General features: G+C 41.2%; 1 protein-coding gene across 1 annotated transcript in view; it reads right to left on the bottom strand.

Annotated features, from left to right (window-relative positions):
- The window catches only part of LOC136840252 (mitogen-activated protein kinase kinase kinase 7-like), a 388,562-nt gene that overhangs the window by 242,250 nt on the left and 120,453 nt on the right, over window positions 1–25,859 (bottom strand). The window contains 1 exon segment of the mRNA XM_067106882.1: window positions 16,225–16,307. Coding sequence (XP_066962983.1) covers window positions 16,225–16,307 — 83 coding nt within the window.

Here is a 25,859-nt window from a genome sequence, read left to right as displayed (position 1 = left end):
TAACAAGTTGCAGAGCAGTACTGGAATATCTTTTAATAAAACATAGAAAAGCATAAATGCAAAAAACAAGAAACATTAAAAAGCTCTAATATGAGAATATATACAATATTATTGGATACAGTGAATTAAGGCATAACATTTTAAAAGATCCATGGAAAAGATGCATATTTGTTATGTTGATGTTTGTATACTACGATATGTGAATATAGAGTACAGTATAATGTAGGCTAGGTTACCGTATATGTATACGATATACCATAGTGTAGGCTAAGTAATTCTTGTTTGTTATTCAATTTCTCTTTGTACTGAATTATCATAAGTCACTGCGCATGAACCTCCAGAATTAGCTGATATTAATAATTACTATACCGTGTATGTATAGAATATACTTTATAGTGCAAGGTAGGCTACCATATATGCATACATGGTACCAAATACCCTAGTGTAGGCTAGGCTATATTCAAGATATTTTTTTTCCAAAAAACGATGGGTTTTTTGGAACCTAACCCAATCATAAGTAGGATAATACCTGTATAAGCATGTTTAGTTTTTTTTTGTGTTTGAACTATCAAAATAGGCAGTTCTAAGTGTTTTTAGAAGGGTTCTAAGTACTTATGGGTTTTAGCTATTTGGGGGTGTGTGGTACGACGCCTACTTAATATGGGGTGTTTACTGCATATATATATATATATATATATATATATATATATATATATATATATATATATATATATATATATATATATATATATATATATATATATATATATATATATATATATATATATATATATATATATATATATATATATATATATTATATATATATATATTTCTGAGTCCAGCCCCCGTGTCAGCGGTGAAATTCCATACTAACACGAATTTCTAGGTATAAAATGCTAGATATACCAGAGAAAAAGAGCTTTCAGGAATGCACTGGCTTACGACATTCCGAGCTTATGACGCTTTTCAAATATATTCATCAGAAATTATTTCCCGGTTTACAACGCACGTTCCAGGGTTACGACGCGTCGTACGCTGATCCGACGGAAGAATGTGGCTCCAAAACTTCAGAATAATCAAAATTTGGAGTTTTTTTTTATGTAAAACTCAATAAAAATGCAGTCTGCATCATTTTCAATACATACAAAGTATTAAAAGTAAGGTTTTCTTAGGATTTTTGATGATTTTTTATGATTTTTCGGTTTACGACGCGGCGTAAAAACGGAACCCCCGTCGTAAACTGGGGACTGCCTGTATATGTGTATATATGTATGTATGTATGTATGTATGTATATATATATATATATATATATATATATATATATATATATATATATATATATATATATATATATATATATATATATATATATATATATATATGTATGTATGTATGTATGTATGCATGCATGCATGTATGTATGTATATATATATATATATATATATATATATATATATATATATATATATATATATATATATATATATATATATATATATATATATATATATATGTACATATATACACACACACACAGTGGACCCCCGCTAGATCACAGTACAGCATTCGCAGAATCAGTCATTCATAATTTTTTTCTGTGAAAAGTATCTCTAAATATATCGAGGGAAAATTCAATAATTTGCAATTTTTTCGAAGAGCAATATTCACTAATTACTGTATTTTCATTGGCTGAAGGGGTTGAAAGTAGCCAATCACTCAGCTTGTAGCTTGGTGCTCTTGGTATGTACTGTCAGTAATGTATGAGCTGTACTTTTCTCTCTCTCTCTTCTCTCTCTCTCTCTCTCTCTCTCTCTCTCTCTCTCTCTCTCTCTCTCTCTCTCTCTCTCTCTCTCTCTCTCTCTCACTGAGATGAGAGAAAAATGTTATGCATCTGTAACATGTATGTTTATTTGTTTTGTATGATAAATAAATGATTTACTGTACTAATTTTCAAATAATAATAATGTAAACAGCAAAATGTCAATTCATTGAAGAAAATATACTAACTTATTTAAGATTTTAGCTCAATAATTGTTTTCCCTAATCTTTTCCAGTCTCCGACTTAGGGGGAGGGATGAAAACCTGTCAATCATTTTGACATATTGACTGCGAAAGGGGTTAGCACCTGGGCAAAGTCTCTCTCTCTCTCTCTCTCTCTCTTTCTATGCCAAAGGATACTTAGAGAATGTGAGAGGTGGATAGATAGATAGACAGACAGAAAGGAGGAGTGGCTGATAAAAAGATAAAAGATATACATTAAACGCCCCCCCGTATTCACGGTCTCAAGATTTGCGGATTCATCTATTCACGGATTTCTCTGTGGAACATATATACACATTTCTGAGCTCGGCCCGGTGTCACCCGGTGAAATTCCATTCTTACACGAATTTCTAGGTATAAATATTGCTAAATATACCAGAGAAAAAAATCTTACAGGAATGCTGGAGTTATTACCCCAGATCGAGCACCTTCGATGAAGATGTCGGTATAACTAAGGGTGAGTGAAGGAATCACAACCACAGAGCCACACTCGATAGACATCCCCATGTCAATATCCCGAGAAGAGTGAGGGGGCATACCAGCGCCCACGCCTCCCCAGCCCGCCACGCCGGCGACTCCAGCGCCATCTGAACTCATTCCATTTCTAGCACTTGATTTTTACGCTACGGTGTTTTGTTAGCCTGTGTTTTTCGGCTTATTTTGCATCTTTGTCATGTTGTCGAGCAGCTTTACCATGTCCAAGTTAAGTACCATCTTATTTTGGGGTTGTCTTATGATTTGTTGGCTGTCTTAGCCCGTAATTATTATTATTCGTGGCTTTGTTATGATGCTACGGCGTCCCCCAGCCAGCCATGTTGTCCGCGAGGTTTACCCACTCGGCTTGTTCTGTTTGGGTTTTTCCCGGTCGGCTCATGCCTTATGCTTCCCCATAGGTCTCATCCTGGTGGTTTTCTAAGTGGGATTGTTCGGTTTCTTTTTTAACGATAATGTTTTTGATCCGTTCCTTAGGGTTCCCGCTTAGTTTTCTCCCCAGGATGTTTCCTCTTGGACATTTTAGCTTAATAATTATATTTATATTCATAATTTTTATTGGCTGATGCTCGACATCATGCTTTCTCTGCATTGTCCTATTCCGTGGGGACATCAGGCTCATCCTGTCACTTCCTTCGGTTAGGCTATGCGCCAACACAGTATATTTTTATTTTAATTTATATTGTTTATTTCACACACATTTGGTGATTTATTTGGTTAATTTTGTCCCAGCCTAGTGTACGTTAGGTTTTATTGCCCCCTTGACCTCCTATTCTCCTTCCCTTGAGTTAGGTTAAGCGAGAGGATGGGGTCAGCAGGTTGAGGGATTTCTGTTGTCGTGCCTTCCTCTGTCCGTTGTTTGGGTGTGGAGTGAGTCCCCATTCTCCTCCCTCTTCTTACGAAGGGGTTGAAGTTTTTCTGTGGGCATTTCTCCTCCACGAGCTGTTATTCCTCCCTTACGTTCGGCTCTGGTTGGTCTTCGACTCGGAAATTCTCTCCTGTTGTTCCTTTTTCGCCCCGCTTTCCTTCTCTTTCCCCTTTATTTTGTTCATAGGCTACGCCTATGTTTATAGGTGAGAGTACAGAGGTCTTGGTCGTTTTTTCCCCTTTCCCTTAGGTGTAGGCCATGATTTTAGGTATCATGCAGTTGAGCGGTGAGTTTCTCCCCAGTCTCCTGTTCGCTCTGCTCTGGCCTACTACTACCTTCCCTGTCCACCCCTCCCCTACCCTGTTTTGGGTCCAGCTTCTCGTCATCTTCTCTGCGGGTGATGTCGGTGTCCGACTCTCACCCCAAGTTGTGAATCTTTCTGGTTGAGGAATTCGCTCCCTCCCAGAGCTGGTTCCAGGTGACCTTCCTGGGCTCAATGTTTCGCTTCACCCGCTCTCCTAGGATCGAGCAGGTTCTCGAACGCCTCAGGTTTCTTCTCGACCTTGTTTTATGTTCGCGGCCGGCGTTCGAGATGCTTTAGTTGGGTTGACTGGCGCTTACATCTGCCCCGGTGGATCATGGTGTTTGGCAGCCTCACCCTTCTTTGGTTCTCTAAGATAAGGTCCTGAGATCTCCGGTGTGGGTGGTTCCGGACTCCGGGGAATGTAGATTTATATTGTCTTGTTAACCAATTACGTTGCCATCTTATGTATGTTATGTTTCCCCGGCAGCTCATCCCGCCTGTGGACTAGTGTGTGTTTATTTATGCCCCGGCGGCTTGCCCCGCCGATAGATGTTAATTATTTTGAATTTCCTGGCGGTTCACCCAGCCGTTGAGTGGAAATTTATTTATTATTATTATTATTTCATGATGGTCATAGAGTCTGGTGATTTCACCCCTGGTTCCGCTGCTCTGTTCCCAGCATCCTCGCGGTGAAGGTCCTGCCGATTCGGCCCCTCGTTCCGCCGGTTTGCTCCGGCAGTCGGGGTTTGCACCCTGCTTACCTTAAATTAAGTTACTTTTTAGTAGGCCCGTCTCTGACGAGGTTTTTCATTCCGCCGGAGTACTCCGGTGGTTTACTGAAATACCCTTGCCTGCTTAGCTTAAGTTTTTTAGGAAGGTAAGCTCATTTACTGTTTTCACTTACAGACTGTTCACAGAGGAGCCCGGTGTTCCGCCACTCTTCAGCAACCCATGGCCATGTGGTGTGTCGGACCCACGCTGGTTGTGCGGTCCGACTGGATGATCTGATTGTGTGGCACCCGGAGGGCTGCGAGGTGTGCTTTGCTCTTTGCGGGTGCACCCAGGACGAGTCGGTAAGCTATTTGCTTTCCACCCGCATGTTAATTCTGCCTTCCATATTGCAATGTTTCGCGATATTTTGTAATTTATTTTATTTAGGTATTTCTTAGCCTCCCCTTGACTCACCCCCTTTTCAGGCTGACGAGTCCTCTAAAAAAGAGGCTCTTGAGTCCTCTGCGCTTGGGTGGCTGGGTTTGGGAGAAACGTTCCGTCGGGAAGCCATACGCCCGACGAGAAGTGGAGAGACCTTCTCTACCCGGAGCCCGGATCGCCGCGGCCGCACCAACTGAAGTGGCCGCCCCATCATTGAGCAGATCCGGTCGTGACCTCCCAGCCACTGAGATGAGACCTCACGCGGAGGTTTCAGAAGACGCCGCCGCTCTGGACCTGGATTTATAGCCTATGAATACCGAGCAGGACCAGGTAGGTGGTGAGGTAAGTGAGGCAGTGGGGCGGGCACCCTTTTGATTCCCCTTCTTCATCAACCTCTTCCTTTCAGGGCTTTTCCAAGTCTTCCATCTTGAGGGACAGTGCTCCATCTACTGTCCCCAAGTTGAAGACTTCGTGGAAGGCGAAGGGCTTTAAGTCCTCGTCTTTCCCGGAAGGCATCCTTTCCCCGTCGAAGGCAAAGGTTTCCGCACCTCTGGCCTCCGGAGTAAAGCTGGAACCTCGGCAAAGGGAGCAAGTAAGAGGCGGCTAGACCCAGCCCTCTCGCCAGCCTCCCTTTGACCTGAGGCGTTTGCTGGGATGCTCCTAGCTAGATTTCGTCGGAGGTCGATTCCAAGCTTTCGAAGCTTGGACAGATTGCAAAGTCAGGAGAATCTGATTGCTGATATGTTTCGGCCGCGGTGCCGGACCCAGTTATCAGATCCCTGATACTGCTTCCTCCCTCCTTTTGACGTTGGAAACCCATGGCATTTTGCTCTACGTGCCATTCGCCATGAGGATACCCTGACAATCGAGGGTTTGGGCACGAGACGTCTGGAGGAGTTGGAGTTCTTCCCTCCTGACCTCTTGCCCCTATCCAGGCTTCGTTAGGTTGGACGGAGGAAGCCTGGGCACGTTTCAGATAAGGTCCCAAAGGAGACGGTGATCTTCCCTAGGGACAAGGCACAATCGGCTCTGCTTCGCACTCTCACGGAGTGGCAAGCAGATAATACAAAGCTCACTCCGCTCAAGGGAACTATACCATGTTCTCCTTGGGAGACAAGTTACCCACTCCCTGCCTGAATAAAGTTGCTTTGGCGACTGCTCAGGCCTGCTTCAAGGCAAACCTTTGCCTCAGCTCAGGAGACGGACTCCACATCCCTGGTGTTCCCGGGGTGAGGGGGAGTTCTGGAGGGACGCCCCATCTACTTTCACGGTGGGTAAATTAGATGCCTTCTGTGCGTCCCTCACAATTCAGTGAGCAGCTTCCCAAACTCCCAGAAGCTCTCCTGAAGACGGAGTTCGAGGCAAGGACGAGACTGAGCCGGTCTTTGAATTCTTGTGCCTGTCAGAGGCGGTGGCTGTCTCATGCGCAGACTAACAGCTCTTCCAGGTTCTGGCTAAATCCCCTGTTGGCAGGTTTTCAGTCAGACCTGTATGACTTCATGGTGGCTAAGTTGGAGTGCCGCAAATTCATTTTCGCGGATGCCACCATTCGTCATGAGCCTAATAAGCTCATGAAGAGCTCCATCTGGGGACTAACCTCTTCCCAGAGGATGAAGTCTCGAAGGTCCTGGGCGAAGCTACTAGGGCTAATCAGAGCCTACAAGCGAGGTGGGGTATTTCCGCCTTCAAACGGAAAACTCCCGAAACTGGTGGTTCCCATGCTAAGTCGGGGAAACGCTTCAGGAGAAGGAGGCCTCATCCCCAGACAGTGGTTCAAGCTGTCCCAGTCTCGGCAGTAGGCCAACCCTCCACCTCCAAGGCTCAACCCCACCAATACGTGCTGGTTCAACCAGCCCAACCTCTGCTGCACCATCGTATGTCTCTTCTCCGCGCATAACCTCCTATGAGGGCCGTGGGGTCTTTCACGGCCTTAATAGAAGTGCAAGGGGAGGCAGGGTCGCGCCCCATACAGAGGTAGAGCTGGATCCGCCTCTCGGGGAAGATCAGGCCGTGGGAGAGGAAGCAAGCCCTCTTCCTCCCACTGAGACCAATCAGGTAGGTGGTCGCTCTACTGGTTCAAAGACCAGTGGACCTTCAGCCCTTGGGCACACAGCATTGTGTCCAAAGGTCTGAGCTGGAGCTGGATCAAGGATCCTCCTTGACCAGGTTTTACCAACCCCCTCCAAAACCCTACAGGACTTTGTAACAGAGCTTCTCAACAAGAGAGCAATAAAGAAAGTAAGGCACCTCAAATTTCAAGGCAGGTTGTTCACGGTCCCAAAGAAAGATTCCGGCCGACAAAGAGTGATTCTAGATCTATCACGCCCTAAATCGCTACATAAGATGCGACAAGTTTCGCATGCTTACGGTAGCTCAGGCACGGACCCTACTTCCGCGTGGAGCCGTCACCACCACCTCTATCAATCTTTCAGACGCTTAATATCACGTCCCGGTTGCGTGGAACTCTCTCCCTTCCTGGGTTTCAAACTCGGGAAACAAGCCTACTCCTTCAGAGTCATGCCTTTCAGACTCAATGTAGCCCCCAGAATTTTTTTACGAAACTGGCGGAAACAGTGGATTTCAGCAACTACGGTCCCGGGAATCTCTGGCGGCTTACCTGGACGTTTGATAATCTGGGCTCCGACAGTTCTGGAGTGCCGGAAGGCTACGGCCATAGTGATCAAGTTTCTGAGTCGTTAGGCTTTCAGCTGAACAGGAAGAAGTCCCGCCTGACTCCGAATCCCGGTTTCAGTGGCTAGGCCTCCAATGGGACCTGACTTCGACAGGTTGTCCCTCCCGCCACCCAAGCGGAAGGAGATTGCCGCCGCTACCAGGAAATTTTTGAGGGACAGCAGCATCCGCCGGTCTCAGAGAGAATTCTCGGCTCCCTTCAATTCGCCTCAGTGACAGACCTGCTTTTGAAAGCGAAACTAAAAGATATAAACAGAGTATGGCAGAGACGAGCCAATGTCAGGCTCAGAGACAGGGTCTCTTCAATCCCGCTGAATCTTGAAAACAAGACTCCGGCCATGGTCCACAGCCAGTGGCCTGTCGGGTCCGGTTCCACTTCAATTTCTCCGGCGCAGTAATCCACACGGACGCTTCATTGCGGTTGGGGAGGGTACTCACCAAAACAAAAGTTCAAGGAACGTGATCTACAATGTTCCAACAGTTTCATATAAACACCTTGGAAGCATTGGCAGTGTTTCTAACACTCAAGAAACTTCGCCCAGCCGGATTCACATCAGGCTTGTGCTGGACAGCGCCGTGGTGGTTCATTGCATCAACAGGGGGCTCCAAATCAGGTCGCGTAAACCAGGTGATGGTAGCTATCTTCTCCTTGGCGAACAAGCACGGCTGGCATCTGTCAGCCACCCACCTGGCGGGGGTGTGGAACGTGGTGGCGGACTCCCTGTCCAGGACTACTCCGTTGGAGACGGAGTGGTCTCTGGACAGGGACTCCTTCAAGTGGATTCGCCGCCGGGTTCCGGGCCTCCAAGTGGATCTGTTCGCCACGGAGAGCAATAACAAGCTTCCCTGTTACGTGGCTCCCAACCTGGACCCCCAGGCTTTCGCCACAGATGCGATGTCCATAGACTGGAATTGTTGGGAAAGGATATATCTGTTTCCTCCGATAAACATGTTGTTAAAAGTCCTACACAAACTCAGGTCATTCAACAGCCAATTAGCTTTAGTAGCTCCCTATTGGCTGAAGAGCAACTGGTTCCCTCTATTACAGGAACTCAAGTTGCAGTGTCATCAGATACCCAAACCCAGACTGACCCAAGTAGTACAAACAAAGACTGTGTCAGCTTCCTTAAGAATTCAGAATGCTCTGGTTTTATGGACTTTATAAAGTTTGCTGCAAAGAAGGGAGCAAACATTGACCCCGTCAACACTCTGTTTTTGGAATCAGACAAGAGAGATTCTACTCTCAGACAATACGATTCGGCAGTCAAAAAATTGGCGTCCTTTTTAAAGGCATCTGGAGCTCAAACTATGACAACCAACTTAGCAGTTACTTTCTTTAGGTCACTGTTTGAAAAAGGCCTTGCCCCGGCCACTATTACTACAGCTAAATCAGCCTTAAAGAAGGTATTTTTGTACGGTTTAATATTGACCTTACAGATTCATACTTCTCCATCCCCAGAGCATGTGCCCGTTTGAGACCAGTAACTCGCCCTCCTTCTGTTACCTGGTTCCTCAACGATGTTTTGAAATTAGCCACTGACATTGATAATTCTCTATGCTCATACTTGGATCTGTTAAGGAAAACCTTGTTTCTGATTAGCTTAGCTTCAGGTGCCAGAATTTCAAAGCTATCGGCCCTCACTAGAGGTGATGATCATGTTAATTTCTTCCGTCCGGAGAAGTCCTCCTTTCCTGATCATAACGTTCTTAGCTAAGAATGAAGACCCTCAGGACAGGTGGTCCCCTGGAAGGTGGTGCCTCTTCCTCAGGACCAGTCATTATGTCCAGTATATACCTTAAAGTCTTACCTACAAAGAACTCCACAGTTTAAGTCAGGTCCTCTTTTCATCAGGGAGAAAGGCGGTACTCTCTCTTTGAATGCTATAAGACGACAAATTCTGTATTTTATTAAACAAGCTAACCCGGATTCAGTTCCAAAGGTTCATGATATCCGAGCAGTAGCTACCTCCACTAATTATTTCTATAATATGGATTTTGCCGAACTTACCAAGTATACAGGATGGAAATCACCTCTAGTGTTTAAACGCCACTATTTAAAATCACTCGAAGCTCTAAAATTTTCTAGAGTGGCTGTGGGAAGTGTCATCTCCCCACCTTAATTATCCTTATCCCTTTCCTTTCCCCCCCGCCCACCTGCCTCATTTATTTCACTGCCTGCCTTTCTGGATCGTTCATGCCTCGCTGCCTTGCTCCTCATACTCGATATTGGTATATCTGATTATTGCTTGTCTTGTGTTTTGGAATTTGATATGTTGTGGATTTAGATTTAGTCAGAGGTACTGAAGCGGTTTTTATTTTGCTTCATGTACCTTATATATTTTTGTCTTTCAATTGTATCTCATTGCTTTTAGGTTTAAGTTTGTAATTGCTGGTTATTCTATTGAATTGTAGGGGCCTTTTATTTTCCCCTATTGTACTATATGTTTGTGTTTCTACCTTGTTCCTAGGTTAAGTTTCCTATTTCATTGTACTCTTTTGATGTGAGGTGTACTATGCCATCAGTATTTAAGCCCAATTTTCATTGTTGAGATATTTTTATTAAATCTATTTTTCCATAGCATGTGTTTCTTTCCAATTACCTTTTGTATTCTGTTGTAGCTTTGCAGTCTTGGCATGATTCTCTGACACTATTTTCACCGGGTGACACGGGGTCGAGCTCAGAAAAGGATTTTGACAAAGGAAAAATCTATTTCTGAGGAGGCCCCGTGTCACCCAGTGACCCCTAGAATATTTTGAGGTACAGGTTCGCCCCCTACTGGCTCATGCCAAGCCTGGGGATGGTGCTAGTCTGAATGAGTTCAGATGGCGCTGAGTCGCCGCGTGGTGGGCTGGGAGTGTGGCGCTGGTATGGCCCTCACTCTTCTCGGGATATTGACATGGGGATGTCTATCGAGTGTGGCTCTGTGGTTGTGATTCCTTCACTAACCCTTGGTTATACCGACATCTTCATCGAAGGTGCTCGATCTGGGGTAGTAACTCCAGCATTCCTGTAAGCTTTTTCTCTGGTATATTTAGCAATATTTATACCTAGAAATTCGTGTAAGAATGGAATTTCACGGGTGACACGGGGCTTCCCTCAGAAATAGATTTTTCCTTTGTCAAAATCCCTTTATTCGTGGAAAATTCGCCCATTTGCGGTATTTTCACTGAGAAATATTCATTAATTACTGTATTTTCATATTTTCATGATTAAATGCACTTTTTGTGATAAAACTATTAATATACTCAGGTATAAGCATTTTTGGAGAGTTCTAAGTGTTTTTAGAGGAGTTTTAAGTTTTCGTGGATTTTAGCTATGGGGGGGGGGTTGCAGTACGCATCCCCTGCCAATACGGGGGTTTACTGTATATATATATATAGTAAGTATATACAGGGCAGGTATTTTTATGTCAGCATTTATACAGGTGCACAAAGTGGTTAAGCTGCTAATTGTTGGCCTATGAAAATGTAGCTTTCCATGTGCGAGAACCCTGTCCATAGCAAATGGTTTTTATGTTGGCGTTAACATTTCTTGCACATAGAGACAGTGAGAGTTTCACTTGCAGTTTTGGAAAGCTGAGTTCAGCATTCAGAGGATGTTCAACTCAACTGATGCATTGCTTCCAGCCATGACCAGGAGCATGGGAGTATCGTGATCAAGTGCTGAAAACTTTGTGATACCTGTGTGCTCAGAAGACTAGTTCACATGTGGTCAGGCCACCTTGTCATCATAGGTCTGTACCCTCGTATCGAACATTTAATGTGACGACCCTGTCACACTCTGAGGGAGGGGCTAACAAGGAAATGTGTGCATTGATGTGTTCTCATGTGCTTTATTAGAGAAGAACTATAGAATGTTCAGCTCTTCATTGGATGAGTCAGTAGAGCTGTGGACTGGCACTCGCTGAGCCGGAGTTCGATTGCCTGGCCGGCTGATGAAGAGTTAGAGGAATTTATTTCTGGTGATAGAAATTCATTTCTCGCTATAATGATTCCACAATAAGCTGTAGGTCCTGTTGCTTAGTAACCAATTGTTTCTTTTACCACATAAAATAAGTCTAATCCTTCAGGCCATCCTAGAGAGCTGTTAATCAGCTCAGTGGTCTGGTAAAACTAAGGTATACTTTATCTTGGGGTGACTTTGATTTATGGCCTGATAGTTATTGCTCCTTTTGGAGTTGTGTGAACAAGACACTACTGTGAGGGGTTGGCTTCCCAATGCCTATAGAAAGCAAGACAGCTTACTAACACTTATTTCTTTTCCAGACATTATTCAGAGTCCATGTTTTACACTGCAGTGCACCTCTCTTTTCTTTGAGTATTTTATTATTATGGATTTTTTTGTATTCTGTGTTTCACCTTTTTATGCACCATGAACCAGGATTTAACAAGAACTGTGTTTCTCTTAACAGGAATTCTGGTTGGGTCCTGTGAAGATGCTGAATGTTTGAGATTGGTGTATTTTACCTGACTTTGACATTTATTTTTAGAATGATCATGTCCATTTCATTGATATACTATTTAGTGACAAGAATATCTGTCACTGGTGATTTTTGGTCGGGAATTTTGATTCGATTGATTTGAACAGTACCGCTCTAATTTTGAGTCATAGTTTCCTTTGATTTTGTGAGAAACCATAATTTATGACACTTAGTTTTTGCAGTTACGTTTTCGTTAAATTTCCAAATAAAGTCTAGTTTTTAAAACACGGCATTTAATTCAATGTGCTGATCCATTGCACAGGCTGGCCATTGCTACTGGGGAATCTTTGAGATATAAGTTGATATGACAGTGTTCTTAAAATAGATGTGGAAGGAGGTTATGACCCATCTGACCTTGTATAATAGGGCATTATATATATATATATATATATATATATATATATATATATATATATATATATATATATATATATATATATATATATATATATATATATATATATATTGCTATAAGTACAGTATTTATTCATACTTCTAAAAGTTTGCCATGTTTTACCTCACATACAGAGCTGAGGGAGACAGGCTCTCTGCCACCCCTTGTTTTCACCCTAAAGTGAAGAATAGGGTCCGAGCACCCTTCCTTTGTACACATCCTAAGCCTTTCCTTAACGTCACTTTAATAAATCTGTCCTTATAACCTTCTGGCCAAAAGATCTTTCTTCTGTATAATGCCTTAGTTCTTGAGGACACATAAAACAGCCGAAGCAAGGATTAAACGGGAATCGCCCTCCACAGCCAGGACACCTGAATTGCTTAGGGCTATGAATACCGGCAGAACCAAGATCGTGTAAGCATGGGTCAACAACCAAGAGAAGCAGACTGGTCACGACACCAGAAGCACGCTACCAGTGTGTACCCCGAGAGCAACTCAACCTCTTGTCCAGCCAAGAGAATAGCTATCCAAGAGCCAATCTGAGTGTCTCATAAGAAGTGCCACTTGATAGAGACTCCATCTACTCAGGAATTAAGGTACTGTTTGGTTAGAAGGTTTTTTGGCCAATTCTTTGTTCCCATTCTCATTCCATTTCCCTTCTCCCCTTTCATTGTGATAAGACCCTTGAATCAGTGTTAAATATTATGATGCCTGATCATAAGTGATGTCATTCTCCTTAAGCCTTCAGCAGTAAGACTCAGATTGTACTTGGCTTAACAACTGATTGTGTAACTTTCTCTAGGCTTGCAGAAAGGTTGTGTGTGCTGCTGGAAACCATCTGCCTCCACTGCGCCCACGTCCCTCCATCAAGCCTTCAATCTGATTTTATTTTTGTCTCATTATTCTGTAGTGAGTGGCACTCTTAAATTTGTCTACTGTGTAATTTAACTTGAAAATGCCAAGAGCCTAGCATCCACAGCTCTCTCTAATTAATTCTTCTAAGTAATGTAATTACATGTAATTAATTTAGACCCGGAATTTCTCCCCTGAGTCCTTCCCCTAACTGAAATCGCATTTAGATAAATTCAACTTTGTATTATGTCATGTTGGCCCCCAGTCAGAAATGTCCACAAGGTAAGAACTACAGTGGCAACCAACACTCATAAGAAATGGCAACCTTGAAACCAGTATACAGTATTTTGCAAGACTCCAGTAATTAGATTAATGAATCGCTGCTAGGTGGACTTGTGAATTGAGACGAACCAATTAACGTAAAATTCTTTACATTTTATGGGCATACAGTTGGATAGAGGTTATACAGCATAAGTATTCATTTTTACTACAGTATTGTTTGTAAATCTGTGGCTAGGAACTCATAAAAAAACATTCAAAATTTAAATCTTGCATGCTTTCGTGAGAGCAGTGCAATTTCTTGATGATAGGAATCCCATTCATTCCAATCAGGTAGAGCAAAAAAAAGTATACCTTAGTTTTACCAGACCACTGAGCTGATTAACAGCTCTCCTACAGCTGACCCGAAGGATTAGACTTGTTTTACATGGCTAAGAACCAATTGGTTACTTAGCAATGGGACCTACAGCTTATTGTGGAATCCGAACCACATTATAGCGAGAAATGAATTTCTATCACCAGAAATAAATTCCTCTAACTCTTCATTAGTCGGCCAGGGGAACTGAACTCCGGCCCATCGAGAGACAGTCCGCAGCTCTATCGGCTCACCCAACGAAGAGCTGTCAGGTAGAGCAGGAAGTGAATCAGTGAACAGTGATAACTCGAGAAACAAGTGCAAAGTTTCTCTCTGTAGCAGAATTTTTGAAAACTGCTTACTTAGGGAAGTCATATCTGGTAACCTACTCCGTTAACAAGGCAACGTTTAGTTGGCGGCAGAGTTGTGCCCAGACTCCACCCCACCAACACCCGTCTTCATCACTGCCTGCCTTCACTTGAAAAGAATTAATGTTACAATTTCGAAAAATCCTAGTCACTGTGAATTCATCATTTGCTTTTGAGTGTTAATATCATGAGCATACGTTCGTGCGTCCTTTCAAGCAGAATGGAATCGCAGTTCATTGTATCTCGCAAACAGAGAAAAGTTTGTTCGTACAACGTTTTTGTTTTGACTGTGACTACTACACAAGACTTGCCTACCGACATCTCGCATACCTGCCAGCTGCCCTCAGCCATCAGCCATCCCAAGGCCTTGACACATCAGCCTCACACACACACACACACACACACACACACACACACACACACACACAATCACCATACCATTTTACAACGTCACTTTAACTTCTTTTGTGTCACAAGCAAGCCATTTTCTTATGTAACTTTAAGTAATTCATGATAATATTGTAAAAATTTTACCATCTGGGGCAATTCTTTAATAAGAATCCACTCTTTTAACAAGCGAAATCATTCACTGATGATACACCCATTTGAGATAAGCCTTTAACATTACCAGCGTAAATCATTTATATGTGTAATTATTGTACTTATAAACGATAGCTTTACAACTTGCTTACACAAGACAAACCTAAATTACATGTATATGCCATTAAATACTGGAAGTCTGGTCTGCTAATAAATAACAACAGGATTCTCGCAAACCCATTCATGTTTATACTGCATTAAATATATGCACAGCGTTTACACATCTTTTACCTCAGTGGTACCAAGGCTTAGCTACTTGAATATTGGGTATCGAAAGCACATTTACTCGACTCACTGGAACAAGTCCGCACTCCTAAGTGCCACAAATCCAGTCATTGAACTCACTCACACCAGCATACCACTGTCGTGGTGTCTCGTTTACGTTCTCCAGAGCAAACCTTAACCTTTGCACTATAACCAGTCCCGTCCGTGTGCAAGCAACAATATGTGTTTTACCATGCATCAGAAACTAAGAACAGCAAGTGTTTTAAGTTTTATAAAATAAAAAGTAAAAATACAAAGAATCACTTTGCTGCACAATACCAAGTGATGATGTACTGTGTTTTAAATTAATAGTAGTGTTTAAAATAAAACACTATATGCATAATACTGAAACTACTGTACTGCATGCTACTTAGTAACAAAAGCTATCTTGCCCACGGTCAAGCTGCCTAAGATATGACTCAAGTGTCTCTGGTAATGTCTTGTCTCAACATCCACTTTGGACAATATCCACTTTTTCAGAATGAAATGTGGAGATTAAACAGAACACAGTTGTACTTGGCACATCCTAATTAGCATTCTTCATACCCTCCAGAAAATATTTCTGCAGTTATCTCTTGCTTTTGTATATTCATTATTATATCCCACACTTTACCCAAGGTTTACTTCTTGTTACCTCATATTCCAACTCTTCTTTTCCAAATGTTGCTGCTTTTCAACAGATTATTCTTAAAAGTATTCTTCTAAAGAGTAAATTTTTCAAAACAAAATTAAATTTCTCAATACAAAATCCATTTGTGTACACTGCAGGAACAGGTTATATAAAAGCAGGCTAATGGGTTTGTGATGAACAATGAATATTTGCATAATCATGTTTCTGCCCATATTTTATGAAATTCCAAATTTACAAAACTGAGAAACAAGTCAGCACTTTATTAATTTACTACATCCACATGGATAAAATTCTACAAATTATGACAATGAAGATATGTACTGATTTGTACAAAATGACTACTACAAACCAATATTTTTGGTATACAAAGGCTAAAGCCAATTCAAGTTAAACTAAAATCTAAACTTTAAGAGTTGAAGAGTAAAGAAGGCTTCCCTAATATTCTCACCTCATTTGGTAAAGTTGACAAGTTGCTAACATCCCGGCTTGTGTGACACTCACTAGAACCAATACAAGGAGACCTGAAGGAGTCTAGAGGAAAATAAAATCATTATAACACAAAACCAGATTTTTAATTGTACTACAAAGTTTTTAAATTACCAGCTGACATTTTACATTTACACACAAATATTCTGAAGGTATTATCAGAAAGCTACTTGCAGAAGCAATGAAAAAATGCTCAATAACTGTGAGACCTGAGAGATTCAGTTTTAATAACATTGACAAAATTACTCCTAAAAAAATCTTAAGGCTGTGACTAAGGCACATTCAAGATTGAAAAATTATAAAATCTTAAAGGTAATTTGTATTTTTCCTAGGCATACAAACCGTAGCTTTTCACATACGGAGTACTCTTGCTGCGCATGCTCGTGTACTGACTAAGAAAACAACAAAGGTAGGCCTAGGGCATTATGCCCACTCCTTATTAGTCTACACACACCATCAGCAATTCCAGCCTGATTGAGTGTATGTTAACCTAGCAGTACAAAGCAGAGAATTAGAGGGGTTTCCTCCTATATGAAAAGCTACGGTTTGTAAACCTAAGAAAAACACATATTACTGTACTCTTAAAATTTGCCATTTGTCCATATATGAAGCCTCCCCTTTTTGGTGGAAGATCATTGTGCCTACTGTGAGGTTTAACGGGTGGGATGACCTTGAATTCCCCTCTGGGCAGTTCCTGTACCTGGTGACCTCACCATGTGTGAAAGCTTACCCCAGGAAGCCCTCTGATGGACTGGAACCCATCCTGTTTGGTAGTACACTTTACCCTGACTGGTAGGGAAAAAAGCACCTCCTACATGTTGAACCATTCCTGTTGGCCTTATGACCTAGGGGTTTGTTCCTGTTACTGAAACTATTTTAATACCTACTGATGTGTACTGACTTATGTCATCTCAACTCCTTTCTCTGCCTGAGTCTCCACATTCTCTGGTGTCTGGGCTCATCCTTCCTTGCTTGCCTATCGGAGGAGTGGAGGCCACTTTGTCTCAGTTGGAATGTTAAATGTATTTTTATGTCCTTCTGTCTCACTACTTGCTATGTTACTACCATGAAACCCAACAAGAATGTGTCGAGGGACTTGTAGACAACATTCCTGAGGCAGAATGCTGTGAAGGTGGTCCGTCTCTTCCAGACAGCTTCTTTCATTACTTGTAGAATGGAATAATTCTTCCTATGACCCTTATGTCATGAGCTACAACTTTATCCAGTGGACTCTCCCCTCGTGGCTAGCACCATATGCCCTTGTTATTACTTTCCTTATCCTTATTCAGAAGGAGATGGTATTCCTTTAAACCTCCTCCTCCTTCTTTCCGGTACTCATGAATAGCCGAGGCCTCCTACATGCTGGTCTATGGGCTTCTGTCCTTTTAATGTAGTATTTGATGGCCCCTTAAAAAGTCCCATTGTAATGGGATTGAAAACCTTTCAAACCTCAGATCAAGGACTGCTGGGTTCTGCATTTTGGCAATAAACTCTAGCATGAATGAAAGAGACAGTGACTTCTACCTTCCTGAGTGGGAGACCAGGTAGGACAAGCCATGTAATTCCCCTACCCTCTTGCCAAGGCAAAGGCCAGCAAGAAAACTTTCTTAAGTCCATAACTAACACTTTCTTCAACATCTCATGTGGGGAGGGGGATCCCTCAGGCTCTTCAAGAATCATTATGTCCCACTTGGAGGGTTTCACTTCCCTCAGTGGGCAGGACTTGAAAACTCTTTATCAACATAAGATATTTCCCATGAGTAAAACAAGTTGATGCCTCTCAGCCTGAAGACTTGGGCAAAGGCTACTCTGTAGGCTTTCACGTCTGACTGAGAGGAAGTCCACTACCCACTAAAGAGAGGTTTCAAGTGGGGAGTAACCCCTCCAACAACACCAATCGCAGATCTGATGGCCACTTTACCCACCAACACTTTTGCTGTTTCTCTCGAAAAGCATCTTCACAGGAGTTGCTGGATAGCCTCCACCCATGTAGGTAAAGGGGGTGTATCACCTTATGGTACCTCTTGATGTGTGGCTGTACTAGCAGTGTTGGCCACTGCATAGTTGCCTCAGAGCGTCTACCAGTGATGGCAGCAGGTCTGCATACCACTCTGAGGTTGGCCACCTGGGAGCTACCACTGTCCTGGGGTTGTGAGCATCCTGTTTATTACCTTCCTTAACTGACTGAAGGGTAGGGGGAAGTTGCACATGTCCATATTATCCCACAGGAGTTGAAATGCAACCTGCATTATTGCCTTAGGATCCAGTATTAGTGAGCAGCAGACCTGCAATTTTATGTTTAATCTCTTGTAGAACAGGTCTACTGACAGCCTGTCCTAAAATGTGAACAATTTCTCTGCGATCTCCTGATGTCAGGACAATTACATTCCCCACTACCTGGTCCCTCCTGCTCAGTTGGTCCATGACTATCCTCATTTTCCCTGGTGTGTATCTGGGTGTCAGTTGCACATCATTGGATTTTATCCAGTTCTGCATTTTCACTGCCATGAGACAGTCCAGGAGAGATGGTTCCCACGTTAGTTGATGTATGCCACTACTGTGGTGTTGTTGCTCATCATGACCACCAAGTGTTCCCTTAGCTCCTGGAAAGGTTGCAAGGCCAACCACATTGATCATCTCTAGATAGAAAGTTTATGTGCGTCTTTTCCCATTTCCTTCTCTCACATCCCAGACATGAACTCTCCATTCAGGTGTGCCCCCAGGCTTTTCAAGCTATGTCTGAGAATACCAACATCTCTGGAGGTTACGTGCTCAGGAACACTCCCTGTTGCAGATTATCATTCTCCAGTCACCATTTCAAGTCCTCCCATACTTCTTCATTTGAGGGGCACCAGTTGCTTTGGAGGCTTCTCAAAGAGTGACCAGTTTCTCTTAAGCTGCCACAGCAGGGAAACATAGTTGGGATCAGCCCCTGGGGACTAGTTTTTCTATTATCACTTGCCAGTGACACACTGGCTGTGCCATGCCTGCCATGAGTTATTGGGCCAGTTTTCTCAGGTTGTCTAACCTTGCAGGGAAGGCTTTGGCCATTACAATATCTAGGATCATTCCCAGGTACTTTATCACTTGTTTCAGAGGCAGGTCCCTTTCCCAGTTTATTGTAACCCCAAAAATTTGACACACGTTTATTTACTTTTCTTTTCTCTTAACAATTTTTCCTTTGATAAAGAGGGGATCAACCAGTCATCTAGGTATCTCCTCAATTGTATGCCCTCAGAATGAGCTCAGGTTGACACCAATGAAGAAGTTCTTATAGAGACCTGCGGAGCCATCGCTAACCCAAAGAAAAGGGCTCTGAGCTGGTAGGTCGTCTGGTGGTAACCCTAAAGCAGGAACTGCCCTGAATCCTGGTGAACTGGTTTGTAAAGATGACCATTCTGAAGATAGACCGAGATCAAGTAGTCTCCCTCTCTGATAGAGTCTAACAATGAACAGGCTGTTTTCACTGTGAATGGAGTCTGCACCATGTATCTGTTCACTGTCGAGAAGTCTATGACTTGTTTCCAATCCCTTGATGCCTTCTATACCAGGAAGAGATGGCTGTAGAAGCCTGGTGACATGGAAAGTACTACTATGACTGCCCCTTATTACCACACTGTCTCTACCTCAGCTTGGGCCACAAAGTCCTTGGTGGAGTTGGCCCTTTATGACAGGAATGGGATCTGCTCCTGAGAGAGTGGGGGCATCTGGTCACTGAATGGGAACTTGTATCTGTTCTTCAGGACCAATGCCACCCCATTCCTCTGCTCTGTAGCTCTGTCACACAATCCAGAACTCCACTAGCCAAGCCCCCACCCACAGAACCTCAACTTACAAGCTCTGCTTCACCTTCTTAGCTGGGAAGAGTGGGCAGTAACGAGAAGTCTGGTTAGACAAGAATGGCCTATTTCGGAGATGTGTCAAAATTACTTGTGTGTGTCTCTCTCCTTTTTGGTACAATGAACTCCATTTTCAACACCAGGTTTTACTTGTTCCAATTTATTCTTCTCAGTTCTTCATTCCATATATTTTGCCATTTTTTATACAGTAATACTTATTTTTATATGTGTTATATAATTATTAATGGGGATACTTTGTTTATATTTAATCATATAGGTTGTTTCTTAAGATGCTTTATCAGCCTCATCATTTCCTTTGATCCTTATATGGGCAAGGATCCAACATATTCCTAAAGTTTTCCCAGGATTATATAATTCATGGAGAAATAATTTAATTTGTTGTACAATATTATTTTTTGGTTTGTAACTTTGAATGGCTTCTATAGTACTTCTCAAGTCACTAAAAATAACAAAATTATTAAATGAAGTTTCTTCAGTTATTTTTACTGCACACAACTCTGTTGTGAATACTGAGGCATTATCAGGTAGAGAGAATTGATACAATTTGTCTTAGGATTCTGCTGCATATCCCACTCTGCTGGATTTAACACTCTTTTACATTTTGATTTCATGTATGTTATGTGGGCTTTCAAATTCAAGTGTGCATCAAATACTAATTCCAAAAATTTTGCTGTTTGGCCAATTGGTATACCTGTACAACGATTTCTGATTTTTAAATCTATTTCTTCACCCTTTTTCTACATTTTATTTTTATAAAACATGACTGCCTGAGTTTTGTCTATGGAAAATATAAAGCCTACAGATAAGGCCCATTCATCTATTTTCATTATTTTATGCAAGATGCTGAATAATATATGGCAAAATCATCTCTATAGAGGTTACTTTTAATTCCAATAGGTAGATTATTACTGATATCATTTATTGCTAAAGTAAACAGTGTCACTAAGGATGCTTCCTGTGGAACACCATTTTCAAGTAGAAATGTTTTTGACAAAACTTTATCAGTTCTCACCTGAAAAGTGCAATCTGTCAGAATGTCATCTGAAAAGTATGATCTGTCAGAAAGTTTTAGAGAATTTAGGTAAATGTCCACAGATGCTATTTTTATATAACGTTTTTAATATTGCATACCTGCATGCCGTATTGTATGCCTTTCCAGTGTCAAAAAAAGGCAGCTATAGTAATATGTTTTTGTTCAAATCCTGTAAGTATCTGGTCTTCTAAGTTCGATAAAGAGTCTAATGTAGATCCATTACACTGTGACCTCACCTGAGGGGGAGTCAAAATTTTATTTCCTGAATGTGCCATGTTAGTCAAGCATTTACCATTTTCTCTAGTAATTTGCATGAGCAACTTGTAGAAAAATTGGTCTGTAATTATTTCCATTACTGGGATCCTTTCCAGGTTTGGGGATAGGAATTATTATGGCAATTCGCCATTCATCTGGAAATAAATTTTGAAGTCATAAATAATAATAAAACTAAAAGGTATGACTTTGCCAAAGGTGCTAAGTGGCATATCATCTCTCAACAAATATTGTCATTTCCAGGAAAAGACTTATTGCTGTTAAAGAAAGCATATTCCAACTCTTCCATACTGAACTTTTATTATAATATACATTTTCTATTGTTTCAAAATTTGTTATTAGTTCCACATTATTTTTCTTTGTGCAGAAGTGTTCATCTAAGTTCCTATAACTACTTACATCTGCCGAGTTTTCTCCTATTACATTGCTCATTTCTTTTGGATCAAGTATTCTTTTTCCATCTTTTAATATGGCATGTCTAGGTGGTTTAACATGGTACCATTTATTTTCCTGACTTTTTCCCACATCTTTTGTTTAGTAGTAGTAGAGAGAGCTTATGCTGTACATGTATCCTCCATAAAATGATTCTTCCTTGAATTACTTCTTTTTTAAATTTTGTAAATATTTTGTTGTGCAGTGCCCTCCCTTCCCCCCCTTTTTCAAGTGTTTCATTTTGTTGTGGATTTTTGTGGAACACATTATTCACTTGTCCGTGGGGAAAATTTCACTCATTTGCAGATTTTCTTTGGGCCATATCTCTAAAATTATCACTAATTTGCTTTTTTCATAGAGCAACACTGTGTATTCACTATTCAAGGTATTTTTTCTTTAAAATATATGTGTACTGAGAGAGAGAGAGAGAGAGAGAGAGAGAGAGAGAGAGAGAGAGAGAGAGAGAGAGAGAGAGAGAGAGAGAGAGAGAGAGAGAGAGAGAGAGAGAGAGAGAGAGAGAGAGAGAGAGAGAGAGAGAGAGAGAGAGAGAGAGAGAGAGAGAGAGAGAGAGAGAGAGAATGTTTTTACATCGAAGTCTAAGCACAGTATAAATGGATTCTGTAAGTGAAATAATGTTTAATTGATATTTTGCTGTTATTTTTTATTAAAAGATATGTATACTGTTTGAGAGAGAGAACTGAAGTGTTTACACATCGAAGTACAGTAACTTGCTTGGGACAAGAATTCAAGACACTCAAGCTATGGCTGGGAGGAGAATGTTGAGAGTTGCCTACGTATGAAATTCGGATTTTAAGCATTTTTACAGTGATTAGAGATGAAACATCAACAGTGATAAAATATTATCTTGTGTACTGTTATAATAAGTGTGATAATCATAGTGAAAACTTGTAATGAAATATGGTACAATAAATTAGACAAAGCAAAAAATATGGCAACACTACCTCCGTCAATCTGTCGTGAACTTGCTGGATCTGTTTATTTTCGTGTTTTTTATGTTTATGGTACAGTAATTGATATTATTTTCATTAAAAGGATATGTACAATACAGTACTGATATATGAGAGAGAGAGAGAGAGAGAGAGAGAGAGAGAGAGAGAGAGAGAGAGAGAGAGAGAGAGAGAGAGAGAGAGAGAGAGAGAGAGAGAGAAAGATTATACGTCGTCACAGAAAAACTGCTACAGTACTGGAGCCTGGAGGCTCTGAGTTGCCTACGTATGAAATTTGGATTTTAAATATTTTTATGGTGATTAGATAAATACAGTATAAATGGAATCTGTGAGTGAAATAACGTGTTATTGATATTTTGTTGTGTTCTCATTAAAGTATATGTATACAGAGAGAGAGAGAGAGAGAGAGAGAGAGAATGATGGCACAAGAATTTTTTTAATAAATTTATGGGAGATGGTGAGGACTAACCACAAAATGACGTAAACCAAGAACTTACTGTATTGAATAATTTTTTGTTATCATAAATGTATTTGTACGTAATCACAAAAATAATAACATGATGTAATAAACCTAGCATTCTGTTTGGAGGTACGTGTCCTATCGTTCTAAACTACCCACGCATTTTAGATATGCTCTATACAAAACTGTAGTACAGTACTATCCTAAAATACATTACTGTACAGTAAATATAATTTCAAAATCATCTGACAACACAGGAAAATATCAATATATGTAAAATGTACACCTAGTGCATTGCAGTATGTGCAGAATGATGCGCAAAGTTACTAGGCCAAAGAAAATGTGCATGTCTGAATGATAAGGGATACTTAAGAGTAACAGTTATAGGCTGGTATACAGTACTTAATTTTGCAACATGACTTTGAAATATTAGGGTGTTCTGGGATGATAGTAAGGTATATTTTTGTTTGAACTGTCAAGTTTAGCGATGAACTGTTAAAATAGGCAGTTATAAGTATTTTATGGGTGTATATAGCCTACTTAAGAGTAACGGTAGTAGGAGAGTACTGTAATGTAAGGTTACTATCGGTGTTTTGGGATGATGGTTTGGGGTGTACTTTTGTTTGAAATGATATTAAATTGTTTTAGAATGATAATTTGAGGCATATTTTTGTTTGAACTATCAAATTAAGCAGTGAAACAATATAATACGCAGTTTTAAGGTTTAAGCTTAAGGGGTACAAGGTATTTGACAGTTATAAGCCAGTTATAAGCATTTTTAGAGGGGATTTTTGCATTTCCGTGGTAGGTTCTGGAACCTGTCCCTGCATAAAAATGGGGGAGCACTGTATAGAGGTTTACGTTTATCAGTTCCTAGTGGTAACAGTCATTTTTTTGGTAAATTTTGCCCCCAACATGGGTAATGTTCATTAATTTTATTTAATTTTTAATTTACATGATCTAGTCATCTCCCTACTGAGTGTTTTATATCTATTAATTCTGTTAGCTTATCAGACCATGAAAATTTGTGTTTTGTTGGATGAGATTTTGATTTTAGAATTGCTTTACCAGCAGCATTTTTAATAAAATCAACAAGAAATTTATTACAGTTAACCCCCATATTTGACAAAGATGTGTACCGCACCCCACCCCCAACAAATAGCTAAAATCTGCGAATACTTAAATCCCCTTTAAAAAACTTAGAACTGCCTATTTTGATAGTTTAAACACAAGAAAAACCTTCTAAAAATGCTTATACTTGAGTATTTTAATAGTTTTATCACAAAAAGTGCATCTAGTCATGAAAATGATATGAAAATACAGTAATTAGTGAATATTTCTCAGTGAAAAATACTGCGAATGGGCGAATTTTCTGCAAATAATAGGTAGATATGTTCCATAGAGAAATCCGCGAATAGCTGAGTCCATGAATTGTGAGAATGCGAATATTCAAACGGTGGGATATCCTTAGTGTTCATTCCATATTACTCCCAATCTGCCTTATAAATGTTATAGTCAGGGACATGCTTTGCAGGATTATTCTGTAACAAGGAAATTAATGTTGGAAATCGATCACTGGTGTACGAGTCATCAACTGTATTCCAGTCAAATCTGTCTACAATACTTGAGGAACATAGAGTTAAGTCTAGTGAGGAAAACGTTCCATGTGTTTTTGAATAATGTGCTAATTTCATCATCATTTATAAAGAATGTCATTTGAATTCATGAATTCTTCTATTTTACTTGCAGCTCTATTTGAGCTTGTACAATTATAGTCCCATATAGGGTTATTTTATGTGCAGGGTTAACCCACGCTCATAAAATGGCCGCCCCCAAGGAAACGAAGTTCAAATGGTTGCTCATATAGTAAAATCCTCTCACTTTTACCCTTCCTGTAACCTTCCTCCTCTGCTGCCAATATCTCATGCTGTTATAGGTTGCCGACGGAGAGCCGCTGCAAGGATTGGAAGAAGAACTACCTTGGCAGCAGCCATATTGGGCCCTAAGGTGATCCAGCTTCCCAAGCTCGGCCGCATGCACACAGATTCGTTCTCACAAGTGTTTTGGCTCTGATAACGAGCAGACGGCCACTGATTTTGCGTATGAACCATTCCACAGGTTCTGTTAGATAACTCATGTGACAGGCCTTAGCTCAGGATATCTGTTGTTATTCATTAAGCCGGCTTTATGACAGCATGGGCTCTTGCTCACAGAGCAGCCCGTAAATTCAGGATACCCATATACTGGCAGTCCCCAGTTAACAGTGGGCTCAGTTAACGGCGATCCGGTTTTACGGGGCTTGATACTCTTTTAAAACTGCAATTTTGCACCAAAATTGCCAATTTCCACTTATCGGCACCCATAATTAGGTATTGGTGCCAATACATACATAACAGAGGTGCCAATAACCGAAAATCGGTGCTTTTTGGCTCCGATAAGCCCCGAAATTGCCGATTTTCGGTTATTGGCGATTTTCAGTTATCATCACACCCTCACAACGGAACCGCCGCCGATAACCGGGAGTCCCCGGTTATTGGTGGGCTCAGTTATTGGCAATCCAGTTTTACAGCA

This window comes from Macrobrachium rosenbergii, chromosome 7 (assembly GCF_040412425.1).
Source record: "Macrobrachium rosenbergii isolate ZJJX-2024 chromosome 7, ASM4041242v1, whole genome shotgun sequence".
In the NCBI taxonomy this organism is placed as follows: domain Eukaryota; kingdom Metazoa; phylum Arthropoda; class Malacostraca; order Decapoda; family Palaemonidae; genus Macrobrachium; species Macrobrachium rosenbergii.
Note: the sequence above shows the minus strand (reverse complement) of the source record. Positions and strands in the feature narration are given on the sequence as shown.